Source organism: Pipistrellus hanaki (assembly GCF_964339955.1).
Source record: "Pipistrellus hanaki genome assembly, chromosome: 1".
In the NCBI taxonomy this organism is placed as follows: Eukaryota; Metazoa; Chordata; class Mammalia; order Chiroptera; family Vespertilionidae; genus Pipistrellus; species Pipistrellus hanaki.
In genome coordinates this window covers 69846144-69864318 of record NC_140503.1, presented here as the reverse complement: position 1 = coordinate 69864318, position 18175 = coordinate 69846144, and the positions used below count along the sequence as shown (strand labels likewise).

The 18175-nt window shown below is 43.1% G+C and overlaps 1 protein-coding gene across 2 annotated transcripts; it reads left to right on the top strand.

The window, feature by feature from the left end:
* Window positions 1-1491: 1491 nt before the first annotated feature.
* TTC5 (tetratricopeptide repeat domain 5) lies at window positions 1492-17933 on the top strand (the record flags this gene model as incomplete). 2 transcript variants are annotated; one of them, XM_084861891.1, is made up of 10 exons in its annotated part: window positions 1492-1596; window positions 3047-3179; window positions 4528-4739; window positions 6549-6699; window positions 8748-8839; window positions 11438-11494; window positions 12031-12177; window positions 12363-12577; window positions 14490-14634; window positions 17313-17933. In XM_084861891.1, the coding sequence occupies 10 exons, from the start codon at window positions 1492-1494 to the stop codon at window positions 17430-17432; spliced, it is 1377 nt and encodes a 458-aa protein (XP_084718017.1). In that variant the 3' UTR covers window positions 17433-17933. The 2 variants fall into 2 exon arrangements, 1 of the variants encoding a protein (XP_084718017.1); XR_014792967.1 differs by lacking the exons at window positions 14490-14634; window positions 17313-17933 and adding an exon at window positions 12926-13076 and having other exon boundaries at window positions 1514-1596; window positions 12363-12840.
* Between the last annotated feature and the right edge of the window lie 242 nt (window positions 17934-18175).

The following is an 18175-nucleotide window of genomic DNA, read 5'->3' as shown; positions in this document are numbered from 1 at the left end:
AAATTTAAAATTGATTTTAGAAACAGATTGTTTCTAGGATTTTAGTAATGGAGAGAGAGAGAGAGAGAGAGAGAGAGAGAGAGAGAGAGAGAGAGAGAGAAAGGTAGAAACATGGATGCCAGAAAATCATTGATCAGCTGCCCCCTACGTGCTCCCCACTAGGGATCAAGTCCACAACCCAGGCATGTGCCCTGACCAGGAATTGGATCATGACCTCCTGGTTCATGGGTCCACACTCAATCACTGAGCCAAGCCAGCCAAGCTCTTCCTTGAACTTTTGTTTCTTCCTATAGATTCACAGAATCAATCTGGAGTACAGGTAAGCTATAATTAAAACTAAAAAGTAAAGAGAAACTTTGTTAAGACTATTACACGCAACTTTAAAAATAGTTACTTATTATTGAAAAGTTGAATATATTCACATGGTATAAACTCAAAAGGTACAGAAAAGGCACTTGTTTTCCAGCAACTGAGTCCCCTTTTGGAAACAGTTATTGTTGCAGGTCTCTTGTGTCTCTTTCAGAGAGTCTATGTAGAAGTAAGTAATATTTGAATTTAAAGATTATGCTTATTTTTCAGTAACTAATACATGTTCATAACAATAAATTCAAAAGTGTACATAGTGAAATTTTCTTTGCCTAACAACAACTCTCTGTTCCCCTATTTCCTTCTTCAGAGACATTTATTGTCTCTTATGTATCCTGGATATATAGTCTATCAAGCATTATTTGTGCACTAATATCCTATACAATAATAGGCTAATGTGCAAATATACCAAACAGTGGAATGACCAATCACTATGATGCACACTGACCACTAGGGGGCAGAAGCTCAATGCAGGAGCTGCTCCCTGGTGGTCAGTGCTCTCCCACAGGGGGAGCGCTGCTCAGCCAGAAGCTCTGAGCCGTGCTCACAGCTGGCAAGGAGTGGGCCTAAGCTGTGTGTTGGACATCCCCCCAAAGGCTGCGGAACTGTAAGAGGGCACAGGCTTGGCTGAGGGACCTCCCCACCCCCGAGTGCTAGAATTTCGTGCACCAGGCCTCTAGTAGTAGTATATTAGTGATGGCTTCCATACTACCTCAAATGTAGTAGATTTATTAGGATAGTGTGTTCAAAATGATAAATTCCTCATACGTAAAAAATCACTGTAAAGTTGTACTACATTTCCTTCAAATTTTAAATTTGTAACACAGGCATCTACACTCAACCTGTCTTCTTTTTGGGAGTATTATAATCTGGGCATAAATAAGTAGGAAAAAGTGAGACAAAAACATACAGTACATGCAATTAGCTGAGAACAGATTGTTTCTGGTTTTTTGGAAATGAAGTTTATGAACTGTATTGTGATTACAGACCATCTCCTTTGATCTTGAGATATTGGGTTAAGTTGGTTTGGAGCCATACTCTTCCCTAGAAACCAGCTTCTCTACTTAGGTGCAGGCAAGCCTCCAGCGCCCTAGATGTCGCTGTGGCTCCATGCTGAGCGTAGGTATGAGTCTCTCTGGTTATAAAGTTGGGGGCGGAGTAGCCGAGAGCGTCCAGGAAACGATGGCTGATGAAGAGGAAGAAGGCAAACAGATCTTGCAGAAATTGCAGGTGGGCTGTAGGGTAAAACCTGGATGCGCTTTTGTTACCGGGGAGAAGCAGGGACCCCAGTTTATGCGGTACCTGCGAATGCCTTGGCCGCTCCGGACGCCGCGCGCGTGGTGCGGTTACTATAACAACCTCCGGAGGGGCCGCGCCGCGGGCCGGGAGCCTCCGGGCCCGGGGAGGGCGCGGACCTGGCAGTGTCAGTCCTGCACGGGAGATGATTCGTTGCTCCTAACTTTATTCATGCACGTTCTTAGGAAGCTTTTTCCCCCTCCTCGATTCACCCATAACAAATAGCGTACACATGTTTATGGCAGATTTCCAGGAGCTGTTTTGATCCCCACAAAGGCCGTTTCTCACTTCTCTGCTTTGAAATTGGCAGTAATCACGGCAATGGCTTGCCCCGCATGTGTCCTGGTTACTCCTTTTAGTACTTAATGGTTTTGTTACTCTGTACTTAATGGGTCTGATGCAGAGGGGACCAGACTCCACCCAGTCCACAAGAGACTGCAGTTTTGAATAGGACTTGTGTTTTGTCCTAGGTAGGTAGGTAGGTAGGTAGGAGCTAACTCCCTGACTAGACTCTTTATTTTTCTTTTAATGACCCAAGAATTTTTTCTTAAATCACAGAGAATCAGTTTTGTGTGTGTGTTATAAAACAGCTTGTAATTTAAACATTAGACCTGTGACAGGCTTGTAACTTGCTTAAAGGCTTTTATGCAAAAAGTTAAACATTGGTGAGATTTTGTTGTTGGTTTTTGAGCAGATTTATATGATAAACACTTTTTTGAATGTGAGCTTTACTTCCAGTCGACTTGGATTAACTGAACTTTATATTCTAGTATGACTGGCTGAAATATTATTAGTGTGTATATGTTTGTGTGCATGGATCTCTCTCTAAACACACACACACACACACATACACACACACACACACACTGAGTAGCCAGATTATTATTATCTCTCAACGCATAATAATCGGCCACTCGTGTGTGTGTGTGTGTGTGTGTGTGTGTGTGTGTGTGTGTATAATATGGAATAGAGGAGAAGAAAGCAATAATGATGTTGTCATCCACAGGAATGGTGGCAAGCTTTGATTTCATTCTTATAGACATCTTAGGGTACAAGGGAAAAGTGTATTTTTCAAAGTGTGTTTCACGGACTATTTTTATTACAGTCATCTAGAATGCTTGTTAAAATGCAGTATTTTGAATTTTGCTAAACTTACTAAAATCAGAATCTCTGCAGGCCGGGTCCTGGAAATGATATACACAATGAAATTTGAAAAGCACGGATACACAGGGTGCTGGTTTATTCTCTTTGTTCTGGTAGGCTTTTAAATTAAGTACAGGACATAAGTACTATTTGTTAGAGGTGGGGACTGTTCTTTAATTCATTCAGTTAAGTCTTGTCTGGTGTTCTCTCCACATAATCAAACCATCCTTGTGCTTCCTAGGAACTGGTGGACCAACTCTACTCATTTCGAGACTGCTATTTCGATACACACAGTGTTGAGGATGCTGGGAGGAAGCAACAGGATGTGCGGGAGGAGATGGAGAAGACCCTGCAGCAGATGAAGGAAGTAATGGGTATGAGTTCCAAACGTGCATGCAGCCCTTTGCCCATCACTGACATGTGTAGGGTTTTCTCTTGCTGTGTACTTTTGGGTATCCTATTTGTGGCTGCTACAGCATGGGACAACAAAATATTACCCCTTGCAGGATGGCAACCTTGCAGTCCTCTAATTTTCCTAAAGTTTGATTATAGTAAATGCCATGAAATAAAATAACGTAATTGTGGCTTGAACTATTACAGTGATCTTCTTAACTGACCTTTATGCCTCTAACTTTTTACTTCCAAATGAACTTACTTAATGACTGTGGCCATTATCTTTCTAAAGTATTATTTAAAGCATTCAATTTTATCCTTTTATCTGCCTCTTTGCTCAAGTGTCTTCAAAGATTGCTACTATTGAATGTGTGAACTCTAAACCCCTTAACCTGGTATTTAAGTCTCCATTTTCTGACTCTCCCGCCCCTCATCTCTAACTGCATGCTTACAGAGGAAGTTTTTGTTTCATTCAGGTTGGATCATGTATTCTCTCATGAACGTGCCACATGTTTTATGCCTTTTTTTGTTTACATCATTTTCCTACCTGGGGTTTTTAAAATATATTTTATTGATTTTTTTTTTTTTTTTTTACAGAGAGGAAGGGAGAGGGATAGAGAGCTAGAACATTGATGAGAGAGAAATATCCATCAGCTGCTTCCTGCACAATCCCCACTGGGGATGTGCCCGTAACCAAGGTACATGCCCTTGACTGGAATCGAACCTGGGACCCTTCAGTCCGCAGGCCGATGCTCTAGCCACTGAGCCAAACCAGTTTCGGCTACCTGGAGGGTCTTTTCCCCCCCTTTTTACCTTTTAAAGCCCATTCACTGGTTGTATGCACAAGTTTTGACTAATATTTATTTATTTACTTGAGAGGGGGAGGAGGGGGGGCACAGAACGGAGAGGGATAGAGAGAGAAACATCATTAATTGGCTGCTTCCTGCATGCCCCCTACTGGGAATGGGGCCTGCAACCTGAGCATGTGCAATGACTGGGAATCCAACCAGTGATCTCTTGGTTCATGGGTCAGTCTCTGAGCCACACCGTCCAGGAAGTACTTAATTTTTCACATATTTGCTTTGTCCTCTCCACTAGATTATAAGCCCCTCAAAGGTAGGGATAGTGCTTTCTTTGTTACCTGGTTATATACCATAGTCCTCTTCCTATGGCAGGCTTTCAATAAGGGGTTTGTTCATACAGATTTTCCTCAGATGTTTTATTTCTAGAGCTGACATGGGATTATTCCTTGAGAGAAAGTGTTCTGGTCTTATCTATAAGACTGCCTGGTCTTTTCCACTTTCCTGTATCTTTTTCCCTTTCTCCTAGGTTCTGTCCAGGGCAAAGCACAGGTTCTGATGCTAACTGGGAAGACACTGAATGTGACTCCTGACTATAGCCCTAAGGCTGAGGAGCTCTTGTCAAAGGCTGTGAAGTTGGAGCCCGAGCTGGTGGAAGCCTGGAACCAGCTGGGGGAGGTGTACTGGAAGAAAGGGGATGTTGCAGCTGCCCACACCTGCTTCTCAGGAGCCCTCACCCATGTGAGCTGACCACTGTCCCCTCAGAAGACACAGATGGGATTGCTTTGGTTCTCTGCACTTCCCTAGGATATGAATGCCAGAGTAGAACCATATTGGAACTAGGAGAAAAGAATCATTAAGGAGGAAGGGAGGGGGAACAGACCTTAATGAGGAAACCAGGGATAGGGGACTGAAAAAGGAAGATGATGTTGGGGTCAGGTTCAGGGGTAGATGAAAAGTTATCAACCAAGCTGGTCCTTGTAGATGTGGGTCTAAGATACACATGGCAATAAGAATTAAGATGACAAGATAGATTTATGTATGAGGTAGATCTGCTATGTCTCTTGGACTTGGTAGAGTCGCCTTGTGAGGTAGGTGTCCTCTAGAGTCCAGTAGCTCAGCCTCCTCAGATATGAGTTGGGCATTCCAGATGTGCCCTGTGTGAGCTGTGTGCACTGCCCTATTGAACCTTGATTGATGTTTGTGACACTGGGAGGGATTGACCCCGGGTCAGTCGGTTGCGAGGATTGGCTGCAACTATAGTGGAAGAGCTGCTGTGCAGGAGCCAGCTTGCTTCAGTGGGGCTTTGGTGCTCACCAAGTCTGCCCCTTGAGGGTATCACTTGTGGAGGTGGTGGGGTTGTAATCTGGCGTGGTTGAAGCTGACCACCAGGTACACTGGCTCTGGAGCCTCCTGGGAGGTGCAATGTTAGCCACTGCCTGTGCCCTGCCTGGGGCCACGCAGCATGAGCTACAAAGCAATCTGCAGATGGCTGCTGCTTGTGTTGGGCTTGGAGGTGCCCAGGAAAGGCCAAGCTGTGAACCAAAGTGTGCTGCTGCTAGTGCTTTGCCTGGGGCCACTTACGGAGAGGTAGGGGGCATGCTGAGGCCAGTTTCTGCTTGTTTGAGAAATTTTAAGAAAGACTGAAACATGAGGCAAGGGAGACCAGTTGTATGAAAGGCCACTGGAAATGGCTTGGATGAACCTGCAAGTAGGGAGTGGGAGGGGTCCCAGGGAATCACCACGGCAGGGCAAAAAGAGTGAGCCAGGTTGATGGAGATTCAGATTTGGCATCTGCCGATTGGCTCTGTGCAGAGGGGAGGGTTCATCAAAGGAACACTGGCCTCTGCCAGCACTTCTGTCTGGGAGAAAGCTGCCCCTCCAGCTTTTGCTCTGATTCTAGGCAAATTAGTTCCCTCCCCAAATGTCCCAGGTTCCTTTCAAGCTGCTGCTCTAGTGCTGGAGCTCGTAGGAAGGGAGTGAGTCTGAGTAAGTCCATGTGCAATCCCTTTAAGAAGAACTGCCTGGGACTCCTACAGCTTTCCCTGTCATTCAGCCACAATCTCCTCTGTTTTTTATAAACAGAAGTTGTGGGGACTTCCCTTCTAAGCACTGGAACCCTTGGCTGGTGTGGGGCTGGGACCCCTCACTCCTCAAGGAAACCTCTGCAGCCATGATATCTCTCCTGATTTTAAATTGCAACATGTGTGTGTGGAACAGCTGGTTCTGTGATTCCATCCCAAGTCTCTGCCCTCCTACCATGATGTGCTTGGGCTACGAAGTCTCGATGTGCTTCTTCTTTAGTTCCCAGTTGTAGGACTTCCATTCAGCTAGATTTCAGGTGGTTTTGGAGGGTGGTGGTTCTGTATTGTACAATAGTTGTAATTTTGATGTGGTTGTGGGAAGTGACGAGTACTGTGTTTACTTACGCTGCCGTCTTGACCAGAACCCCTGATGACAAAACAGATTCAGAAGCAGATGGGGATAGAATAGACCTGGAAAGGGGAACTGGAGTCAGGAAGGTTGAGTATGTGTCTTCTCCATTTGCAGTGCAAGAACAAAGTCTCCCTTCAGAACCTGTCGATGGTGCTTCGCCAGCTGCGGACCGACTCTGGAGATGAGCATTCTCGCCACGTCATGGACAGTGTCCGGCAGGCCAAACTGGCTGTGCAGATGGATGTCCACGATGGCCGCTCCTGGTGTGAGTGCTCTCAGACATCTCCACCCAGTTTTAGAGCAGTGGTTCTCAACCATGGCCACACACAGAGTCATCTGGAGCCCACTTGTAGAGTCTGCCTCTGACTGTGAAGCCAGGGCATCTTTGTTTTGACGAAGCCCGAAAGGTGTTTTGTTGAACCACTATTCCACGAACTCTTGAAGCTTTTCATTCAAGAGAGGAGTTTTATGTTTCCACATAAGCAAGACAGGGCTGTTCACCTTTCTCCTTTAGGTCTGTGTTTGCCTCTTTATCCCAGCGGTACTTGGGGTGTACTAAATATAGTGTCATCAGTAGTTTGTGTCAGGCTTTTAAAAAAAAAAAAAAAATTCACTTGAGGACATGCTTAGAGAGTCGAAGGTGGAGAGAAAGAGAGAGAGAAACATTCATTGGCCGGATGTCTTCAGTATGCTCCCAACTGGGGATCAAACCCACAACCCGGGTTATGTGCTCTGTCTGGGAATTGAACCAGTAACCCTTCAGTGCTCAGGTTAATTCTCTACCAACTGAGCCACTCTGACAGGGCTGTGCCAGGCTTTCTCATAGACTTTTCAGGGTGATCAAAACAGGTCGTATCTTTTTTATTTTTAAATATTATATTTCTTTTGTGAGATTTTATTTATTTGTATGTTTGTTTGTTTGTTTATTTCCTCACCCGAGGATATTTTTCCATTGATTTTAGAGAGAGTGAAAGAGAAAGGGGAAGACAGAGAGAAACATTGATGTGAGAAAAACATCGATTGGTTGCCTCTTGTATGCACCCTGACCAGGACCCGGGCCAGGGAGGAGCCTGCAAAAGAGGTACGTGCCCTTGACTGGAATTGAACCTGGAACACTTTGGTCTGCAGGCCGGCACTCTGTCTACTGAGCCAAACTGGCTAACACCATATCTTTCTTTTAAAAAATGTATTTTTATTGATTTCAGAGAGGAAGGGAGAGGGAGAGAGAGAACTAGAAACATCAGTGATGAAAGAGAATCATTGATTGGCTGCCTCATGCATGCTCCCTACTGGGGATTGAGCCCATATCCTGGGCATGTGCCCTTGACCAGAATCGAGCCTGGGACCCTTCAGTTCACAGGCTGACACTCTATCCACTGAGCCAAACTGGGTAGGGCAAACAGATCTTATCTTAAATGCTGGCTCTGAAATAAATGCTCCACCACTGTTTCATTGCTTTTTTTTTCTTTTTTTTTTTTTCTTCTGTTAGGTGGGGCAGGATGGCTAAGAGTGGGATGGTTTGGGTATTTCCCTTCTTTAGGTTGGTTAGATTCTGGTTAACTAGTTTCTCCTGAGGGCCCTCCTTGTTTACTTTTGTTAAGAACAGAGTGCTCTGCCCTAGCCAGTTTGGCTCTGTGGATAGAGAATTGGCCTGTGGACTGAAGGGTCCCGGGTTCGATTCTTGTCAAGGGCACATGCCCAGGTTGTGGGCTTGATCCCCAATGGGGAGCATGCAGGAGGCAGTGGATCAGTGATTCTCATTATTGATGTTTCTCTCTCTCTCTCCCTCTCCAGTCCTCTCTGAAATCAATAAAGAAATATATTAAAAAAAGAAAAGAAAAAAAGAACATAGTGCTCTAGCATATTTTAGAATGTTCCTTTTTCACTCCCTCTGCTAAAAGCAGGAGAGGATTTTTTTCACTGATACCTCTGGGAATCTGGTTAGCTCCTGGAGGTGGATCTCAAAATATTATGGGGCTCCCCTTATGGCTGAGACCCCTGCATTTTTAACTCCTAGACTTGTGCATGCTGAGCCTCCAGTAATTCATGAGTTAACAGTTCAGGTTCTCATACTCCAGGACTGTTTCCTGTGGCAGCTTGTGAGCTTCTATTCTGTTACACCACAATTCCCTGTATTCACCTGTCTGTTGCTCCAGTTTTGGGGGCAGTGGTTTGCCTGGTGTTGTCCCCTCTGTAATGAATCCAAGAAGAGTTGTGATTTTTTATTTCTTCAACTTTTTTTTTTTATTATGATGAAGTGGTGACTTTCAAGTTCCTCACATGCATAATGTAATCCCTGTGTCTCTTTTCCAGATATTCTGGGGAATGCATACCTTTCTCTTTACTTCAATACTGGCCAGAACCCTAAGATCTCCCAGCAAGCCCTCAGTGCCTACGCCCAAGCAGTAAGTATTTACGGCCGCCCTGGCCAGATGAATAGAGGCAGAAGCAAGAGTGGTGTTCAGTCTTCCTTGTGGCTCTTAGCAAGCAGGATGGGCACTGCTAGCTGGCATCCGATGTGTGTGGCTTTGCAAAGCTGTGTCTACAGAGGCGACCTTTCTGCTTATCCCCTGAGTATTAGAAACCACTTGCAGTGTGGTGCCTTAGTGCTAGATAGCTCCTCGAGCTGTCTAGACTTTTTAGAGGCCTGTATCCAAATCACAGAACCCATGCCAACATGTTCATCTTTTTTTAAAAAATATATTTTATTGAATTTTTACAGAGAGGAAGGAAGAAGAGGAATAGATAGTTAGAAACATCGATGAGAGAGAAACATTGATTAGCTGCCTCCTGCACACCCCCTACTGGGGATGTGCCTGCAACCAACGTACATGCCCTTGACCAGAATTGAACCTGGGACCCTTCAGTCTGCAGGCCGACGCTCTATCCACTGAGCCAAACCAGTTTCGGCATGTTTATCTTTTTTATTTTATTTATTTTTTCTTTTAATATATTTTATTGATTTTGTACAGAGAGGAAGGGAGAGAGATACAGAGTTAGAAACATCGATGAGAGAGAGTCATCGATCAGTTGCCTCTTGCACACCCCCTACTGGGGATGTGCCCGCAACCAAGGTACAAGGAACCCGGGACCCTTCAGTCCCCAAGCCGACGCTCTATCCATTGAGCCAAACCGGTTTCGGCATGTTTATCTTTTTTAAATGGGAAAAAAAATCTATAGTAATAAAAGCATAATATGCTAATTAGACTGGATGTCCTTCCATACGAAGCTGGGGCTGTGAGGGCCGAGCCCCTTGCATGAATTTCATGCATCGGGCCTCTAGTATTAAAATAATGCTTATTAAATTTGTGCGTGTGTTTTAAGAAAAATTAAACCTAAATCTTAAGTATACATTAAGTGCTATCCCCACATTGACCATTACATACTATGGCTTTGATTTCCCACAGGCTAAAGTAGAAAACAGCATCACTTCCTAGGAACTATTGCCCTAGAGCTTGTGCTTTGCTTAGGCATTCAGGCCATGTTTAATCAGTAATCACCTGCACTGGGGTTTCTTCAGGCCTTGACTGCCTGGTTGCTCATTGAAAGCTTCACATTGGTCTTCTGAGCACTTTCTGTTTAGGCCTTATACTCACCTTTCTTTATTTGCTTTCTTTTTTCCTTTTAAATATATTTTTATTGATTTCAGAGAGCATGGGAGAGAGAGATAGAAACATCAGTGATGAGAGAGATTCATCGATCAGCTGCTTTCTGCATGCCCCACACTGGGGATTGAGCCCGCAATGTGGGCATGTGCCCTTGACCGGAGTTGAACCCAGGGCCTTTCAATCCGAAGGCCAGTGCTCTATCCACTGAGCCAAACTGGCTAGGGCTCGTTTGCTTTCTTGCTTCTCTTGACACAGAATTGCTTTTTAACTTGCCGTTACTTATTTTGCTCTGTATGGCAGAGTAAAGAATACTACCTTATATTTATATTTGCAAGTTAAGGTCTGTCCTTTTTTCAGTCAGGGAACTTTTAGGCAGAGGAATTCTTTTTTACTCTAATTTCTTAATTTGGTTAATGTTTATATTTTAAAGAATAATGTTTATGGTTGTATGTACTTCCTTTAAAATTTTATATTTGGATTCTGCTAAAGACTTACTTTTAACTCTTCATTTCTTCACCCAAACTTGCATTTTAAAACATATTTGAACCAAGCATTTAAACAATTTTAATTCCTGCTGTTTGTGCTTTTGCAATGGCTCATTCTTGCCAGGCAATGAATAGAGTTTAAAAAAATAAAAATAAATAAAATAAGCCCTGGCTGGGTAGCTTAGTTGGTTGGAGCATTGTCTCTTACACCAAAAGGTTGTGGATTCCTGGTCAGGACACATACCTAGATTGCAGGTTTGATCCCTGGTCGGAGTTTATACAGAAAGCAATTGATCAGTGTTCTTGTGTCTATGCTTCTTTCTCTGTCAAATCAATAAATCCTTGGGTGAGGATTAAAAAAAACACAAAAAAACAAAATGAACATAGCCATAAATGTCATCAGCAGTTTCTTCACAGCGCATTTGTCTGCACTGTCATGTGGTTTCTGGCCATCTATTTACATTAGAGAATCAGATTTTACTTTCAGTGTGTTTTTTAAGAGGACATACAACATGATTCTGCTTGTGTCTGGAGCTGGGCTTCTGGGCAGAGGAAAAACATTAAATCGACATAATTTCTTTCCTAGGCTTTCCTCATTTATACCGTCATCTCACTATTGAAATTTTTTTTATGACAGTGCTTTCACACATGTCTTCTCCTCTATACTATTGTATAGATAAATTATAATCATTTTTAAAGTTTCACACACATGCAAAACCCCTAGCATCGTGAGGTTTCAGTGGCTGTGTAACGTACCACACAAACAATGACTATAAATCAGTGTGGGTATAGGTAACACTTGACAAGAAAGAAACTTGAATATTTTCAGGGAGAGGAGTTTAGGACATACTGGGCATGGCCATCCGTAAGACAGACAGGATCCACTCATGATCTTTTTATCCGGCTGCAGGAGAAGGTTGACAGGACAGCCTCCAGCAATCCTGATCTCCATCTGAACAGGGCAACGGTAAGACCTGTGGCTGTGGGGTGGAGGTCATCTGAAAGTCAAACAAATTTCGGTCTTAGCCTGTGAGGGTAACTGAGGATTCATAGGAACAAGGTTGGGTACAGACTGCAAGAGAAAAGTAACAGTAAAATTATTTCTAGGAAGAACTCGCTCAGTTTAACTTCAGTAGGTGGTGGCATCACTGGAGGGAAAGGAAAAGGGGTGAGGGGGTGGGAGGGTCCATAGGGAATAGGGGGCAGCTTATAAGACTCTTCTGAAATGCTTTTAGAAATAGAATGACCCAACTCTTAACTATTTTAGTGTTTGGAAGTTGGGCTCTTTGAAATGACTCCATCTTTGGGGTTGTGATTACCGTGGTCAGGTAAAAGGATGTGAAGGTGTTACCATCTCTTCAGGATGTTCATTGTAGCTCCGGAAAAAAACTGGGTAGGAAAACGGTTTATTAGGTTTCTAATCGATTATGCCATTACTTCCCCCAGCATAGTTTGTGTTAAAAATATTTATAATTGGGAGGTTTTGGGTTACTTCTTATGCAGTTACATAAATACGAGGAGAATTATGGGGAGGCCCTGGATGGCTTCTCTCGAGCTGCAGTGCTGGACCCTGCCTGGCCAGAGCCCCAACAGCGAGAGCAACAACTCCTGGAATTCCTGAATAGATTAACCAGCCTCCTTGAGAGCAAGGTAAAGATGTCTAAAGGCTGAATCCTACTTCTTTATATTCTGCTGTACATCAGTAAAATAAGACTAGAATAGGCTTTGGTACTAGTGACCCTATGGTAGTGGTAGGTGGGAGGGAAGGACTAGACTCTCCAGGGGAGTGACTAGTTCCTAGCTTCTAATCTACTGTATTTCCCCTTCCTTGGCAGGGAAAGGTGAAGACCAAAAAGTTGCAGAGCATGCTGGGAAGCTTGCGCCCAGCCCATCTAGGCCCTTGTGGTGATGGGCACTACCAGTCAGCCTCTGGGCAGAAGGTGACCCTGGAGCTCAAGCCGCTGAGTGCACTGCAGCCTGGCGTGAACAGTGGTGCCGTGGTCCTGGGGAAGGTGGTGTTCAGCCTCACTTCAGAGGAGAAAGTCCCCTTGTGAGTCTATCTTTGCCTTTCCCCTTTTTTTTATCCTCGGAACTAGTACTGCCACTTCCTGGCCTTTCTCTGACAGCTGAACACAATTAGTGGTCACAGGCCGGTGAGTTCTGCTTCCCTGCTGTGCCTGTCCCATGAGCAGGTATTATCTAGGTCAGTGGTTGGCAAACTGCGGTTCACAAGCCTCGGTTTGCCGCTCTGTTGACTAATGAGTTTGCCAACCACTGGGATAGGGGCTTAATCACAAGGAACAACAATAGCCTGTAATTATTGGAATAAAAAATCTAGGTCAGTGGTCGGCAAATTCATTAGTCAACAGAGTGGCAAACTGTGGCTTGTGAGCCGCAGTTTGCCGACCACTGACAATCTCTAGATTCTGTACCATCCATCTTTCCCTGTTTCACCAGATGTTTATTGAACATCTATGTGCTATAGAGGATAAAAAAAAAAGAGAGAGAAATGTAAAGGACTCAAACTAAGGGTGCTTATAGTCTAGCAGAGTAAATAAGTTAAGGATGTTCATTTAGAAAATTTTTAACTTTTGAAAAATTAGGGTTTTATCAGTGCCATCGCTCCTTGGTCTTTTTTTTTCTTAATTTAAAATATATTTTTATTGATCTCAGAGAGGAAGGGAGGGATAGAAACATCAACGATGAGAGAGAATCATTGATCAGCTGCCTCCTGCATGCCCCGCAAGGGAATAATCGAGCCCACAAGACTGGCATGTGCCCTGACCAGGAATGGAACCATCATCTCCTGGTTGATAGGTTGGCACTCAGCCACTGAGCCACACAGGCTGGGCTCGCTCCTTGGTCCTTCACTCACTTCCAGGATGTTCTCTTGTGTTCCTTCCCAAGCAGTCCCTGTTCTTTTCCTTATCACTGAGGATTTGTTTTCCTGTTTTGACCCAGATATTTTTCATTTCTATAAGATTCAGTCCTTTTAAGGAAAACTTTCTTGCTTTTTGATTTCAACATTTCTCCTAGAGTCCCCATGTCCAACCATTGTCTTTACTGAATTTATCACAAGAGAAAAGTTATTCTACTACCTATCACAGTTGTACTGTAGGTGTTGGTTTAACTGTCTAAGTCCTGCTAGACTGCTAGCTCACATAGCTGGATTGGTGTTTTACTGCTAAGCACAATGCTTAACATATAGTATTCAGTAAAAGTTTGTGGAATTAAACTAAATTGACAGTTATGGTTAGAGAGTTTGATAAAGGTTGTAGTAGTTAAACTGATAGACCAAGAAATAATGTTTCAATAATGAACATTTTGAGCAAGTTCATAATTAATAACTAGAGGCCCGGTGCATGAAATTCATACACTCGGGGGATCCCTCAGCCCTGCCTGCACCCTCTTGCAATCCGGGAGCCCTCAGGGGATGTCTGACTGCAGGCTTAGGCCTGCTCCTAAACTGGCAGTTGGACATCTTTAGCGTTGCCTCTGCTGCACTCGCTAGCCATAAGCCTGGCTCAGGGTTTCTGGCTGAGTGGCACTCCCTCTGTGGGAGTGCACTGACCACCAGGGGGAAGCTCCTGCAATGAGTGTCTGCCCCCTGGTGGTCAGTGCACATCATAGCGACTGGTCATTCCACCTTCGGTCAATTTGCATATGAGCCTTTTATTATATAGGATTGTCAAATGGTCTCAGTGTGCATGTGTCCTAATTCTTGGCAAACTGACAGATCGATGAGTCATGTGCATGTTCTCTAAAGATATTATTTATCTAAGACAAATGAGGACTCCGATGTCCATAGTGAATGATGGTACTGATCATAGGTTTTCTAGATAAGTTTTACTAAAAAAAATCACTTGTTTATTTTATTGATATTTAAAAACACCCCTGTTTCTGTTCTTTCTTGCCCACTTTTCTTTTTTTTTTCTTCCTCTTAACTCATTTGAACCGGGCAGTACGTTTGGCCTGGTGGATTCAGATGGCCCTTGTTGTGCAGTGATGGTGTATAACATGGTGCAGAGTTGGGGAGTGCTCATCGGGGACTCCGTAGCCATCCCTGAGCCCAGCCTTCGGCATCACCGAATTCAGCACAAGGGAAAGGTGGGTGATGGTGAGGATTCTTTCTCACACGCTAGGCTCTGAACGTGGGGCCGAGTTTATCTCTTAAAAATATGTAAAAGGATGCATTTGTGTGTATGATATATATATATACTACTAAACATATATATATATATATATATATATATATATATATATATGTAATTTTTACTGAAAAGGGAAACTACTGATAAACAGAAAGAATGAAAGAAAATGGACTGAATAGACAAAGAAATACTGTATGATATTACTTACGTGTGGAGTCTACAAGTTTTCTGAATTTGTAGAAAACAGAGTAGAATGGTGGTTACTGTCGAGTTGGGGAATTGGGGAGATGTTGTTTAAGGGTACCAGCTTACAGAAGATAAAGAAGTCCTAGAGATCTAATGCACAGCACCAGTGATTATTGACAAAAATGGTAGTATAAACTTTAAAGTCGCTAAGAGACTAGATCTTAGTTGTTCACACCATGAAATAGAAATGAAAATTATGTCACTTGACAGAGATGTTAGCTAACACCAGGATGGTAATCATACTGCAAAATATGAATTATCAAATCAACATGCTTTGTATCTTAAACTTACACACTGTTATAAGTCACTTATCTCAAAATAAATTTTAGAAGGTGGGGTGTGAGGGTGGGATGGGAGTGATTAATTGGGGAACTTATATGTATAGTTCATGTATAACTATAACATATAACTTATATGTATAACCCATGGACACAGACAATAGACTGGTGAAGGCCTAAGGGGCATGTTTGGGGTGGAGGGGATTAATGTGTAGATAACCACAGTTTTCTAATCCACTCATCTGCTGATGGGCACTTACTAGGCTGTTTCCAAATCTTAGCTATGGTGAATTGTGCTGCTATGAACATAGGGGTGCTTATATCCTTTCTGATTTGTGTCTCTAGTTTCTTGGGATGTATTCCTAGAAGTGGGATCATTGGGTCAAATGAGAGATCCATTTTTAGTTTTTTGAGGGAACTCCATACTGTTACCCACAGTGGCTGCATTCCCACCAGCAGTGCACGAGGGTTCCTTTTTCTCCACATCCTCTCCAGCGCTTGTCGTTTGATGATTTATTGATGATAGCCATTCTGACAGGTGTGAGATGGTACCACATTGTTGTTTTGATTTGCATCTCTTGGATGATGTTATATTTTTATTATATTTTTATATCTGCCCATATCCATGATTACTTTATTAAATTCATTTCTGAGGTAGAATCCTGGCCCTAAAGGGTATGCAGAAAGATTTTTGATACATATTGCCAAATAATTTTGTGGGAGGTTGCACCAGTTAATACCAAAAGTGGATGTAATTGTTTTCTATAGTTTTCTTCTCAACTCTTTGTACAAACCTTTGAAAAGTTATTTGCCGATTTTATGTGAAAAATATAGCATCACTATTATTTGGCTTTGGTTTCTTGATTATTGGTGAGGTTGAATATTTTATCATATCTCTATTGACTTTTTATTTTATTTAAAAAATTTTTAATTTATTGATTGATTTTTAGAGAGAAAGAGAGAAACATTGATTTGTTGTTCCACTGATTATGCATTTATTAGTTGATACTGTATGTGCTCTGACTAGGGATTGAATGTGCAACCTTGGCATATTGGGATGAAGCTCTAACCAACTGAGCTACCCTATTTATATACCTTTTATAAATTGACTATTTTTTTTTTTTTTTTGTCACATCCCCAGATTATTGCTAGGAAATTTTTTAAAAATTGATTTGTGAGAACTCTTTAATTTACCTCTGTAGTTTGACTTAAAAAAGCCTCCTTTGCCATCACAATGGAACAATCTTTTTTGCATGAAGATCTTTTAAAAACAGGTTTTAAAGTACATTTGAATTGATGAAATGAGCTGATTCTTTTCTATTATTAGGAGAACTTTTAAACCACACATTCTGTCTCTTCCTTCTGATATAAAGGGAGAAGTAACTTAATTTATATCTGGCAGGTTAATTTAGGGTCTTACAAAGCCTTGAACTGAGAGTTTTGCATCATTTCTACCTGGCTGGCTACTATGTATATCTAGTTATAATTGTCAGCAAACACTGTGGGAAGGGCAGATTCTGTGAGGGCTGGTGGCATCCTTTTGTTAGCCAGTGCCAGGAACCTGTCTTTTTTTAGTCAGAATTGTCTCATTCTTGTAGTGACACTACTGGCACCCTTCCTGCCCCAGGTTTTCCTTCCGAAGGTTAAAAACTTTGGGAAAAGTACACTGAGTGGCCAGATTATTATGATCTCTGAACGCATAATAAACTGGCCACTGTGTGTGTGTGTGTGTGTGTGTATTAGAGGCCCAGTGCATGAATTCGTGAATGGATGGGGTCCAGCCAGCCTGGCCAGGGGGAGGGGACATGGGCGGTTGGCCAGCCTGCCTGCTGATCAAACTCCTGGTCAAGGGGACAATTTGCATATTAGCCTTTTATTATATAGGATATACAATAAATAATCTGAGTGGCCAGATTATTATGCATTCAGAGATCATTATAATCTGGCCACTCAGAGTATATCTCCTTTGTTAGCTCAGCTTTGTTGAATGTGGGATGGAGGTAAAGTATGCATATACTAAGGAGGTGGAGAGGAGGAGGTCGTCACAGGCGGTGTGAATTTGTCCCACTTTAGGGTCTGTAACGAACCTCTGTATGTTTGTCTTTTCTAGGACTATTCCTTTTCTAGTGTCCGCGTAGAGACGCCCCTCCTGCTGGTGGTGAATGGGAAGCCTCAGGTCTCCAGCAGCCAGGCTGCTGCCACAGTGGCGTCTCGGCCACAGTGCGAATGACCTCACTTACCCTGCATGCTGAAGAGCGAGCGGAGGCACGGAGATAAGCTCACGGGCACTCGTCAGCTGGACCGGCCGCGTCCAGTGACTCAGCCGGAACGGGGGGATGTTTTAGATAACTTTTCCTTCCTCTGCCCTGAAAGACTCTCTGTGTCTTTTCTCTCTCTCTCCTGTTATCATGTTCGAGCTCTCTGGGGCCACATATTCTCCTGGTACATCTCTCCCGCCTCTTTCATTGCTCTTCTGTGCTTTAGGCAGAGAGCATGGAATTGGTAGAAGTGTTGGGATCTTGCCATGGGACAGAGTCCCCAAAGTTCTGTTCTTGCCTCCTTCCTGAGCCTCATGTGTACATATCATTTCAGTATTTATTGCTAAGGGAGGGGGCTTAAATTTTTAATGGCTTGGTTTTTGAGCAATTTTTATTTTTATTTTTAAAATTTAGATTTATCCCCTTCTTTGGGGCTGGAAAAGAATTAAATTTGTTTGGAAAAAAAAAAATAATACTGTGTTGTTTGGCCTGCTTCATTCCCTCTAGGCTTGGATTCTTGGTTTTTAGGGTCACTTCAGGACATTAGAATAACACCCCACCACCTTTCCCCCTGTATACAGAGGAGTGCAGTTCCCTTCCAGTTAAAAGTGTCCTGACAGTAGGCAGTCCAGAGCAGGAGTGACAGCTCCACAAAGTCTCTGGGAGCGAGCTTCCTTCGTTTCCCCCATTCTGCCATCCGAGAGGCGGTCATTAG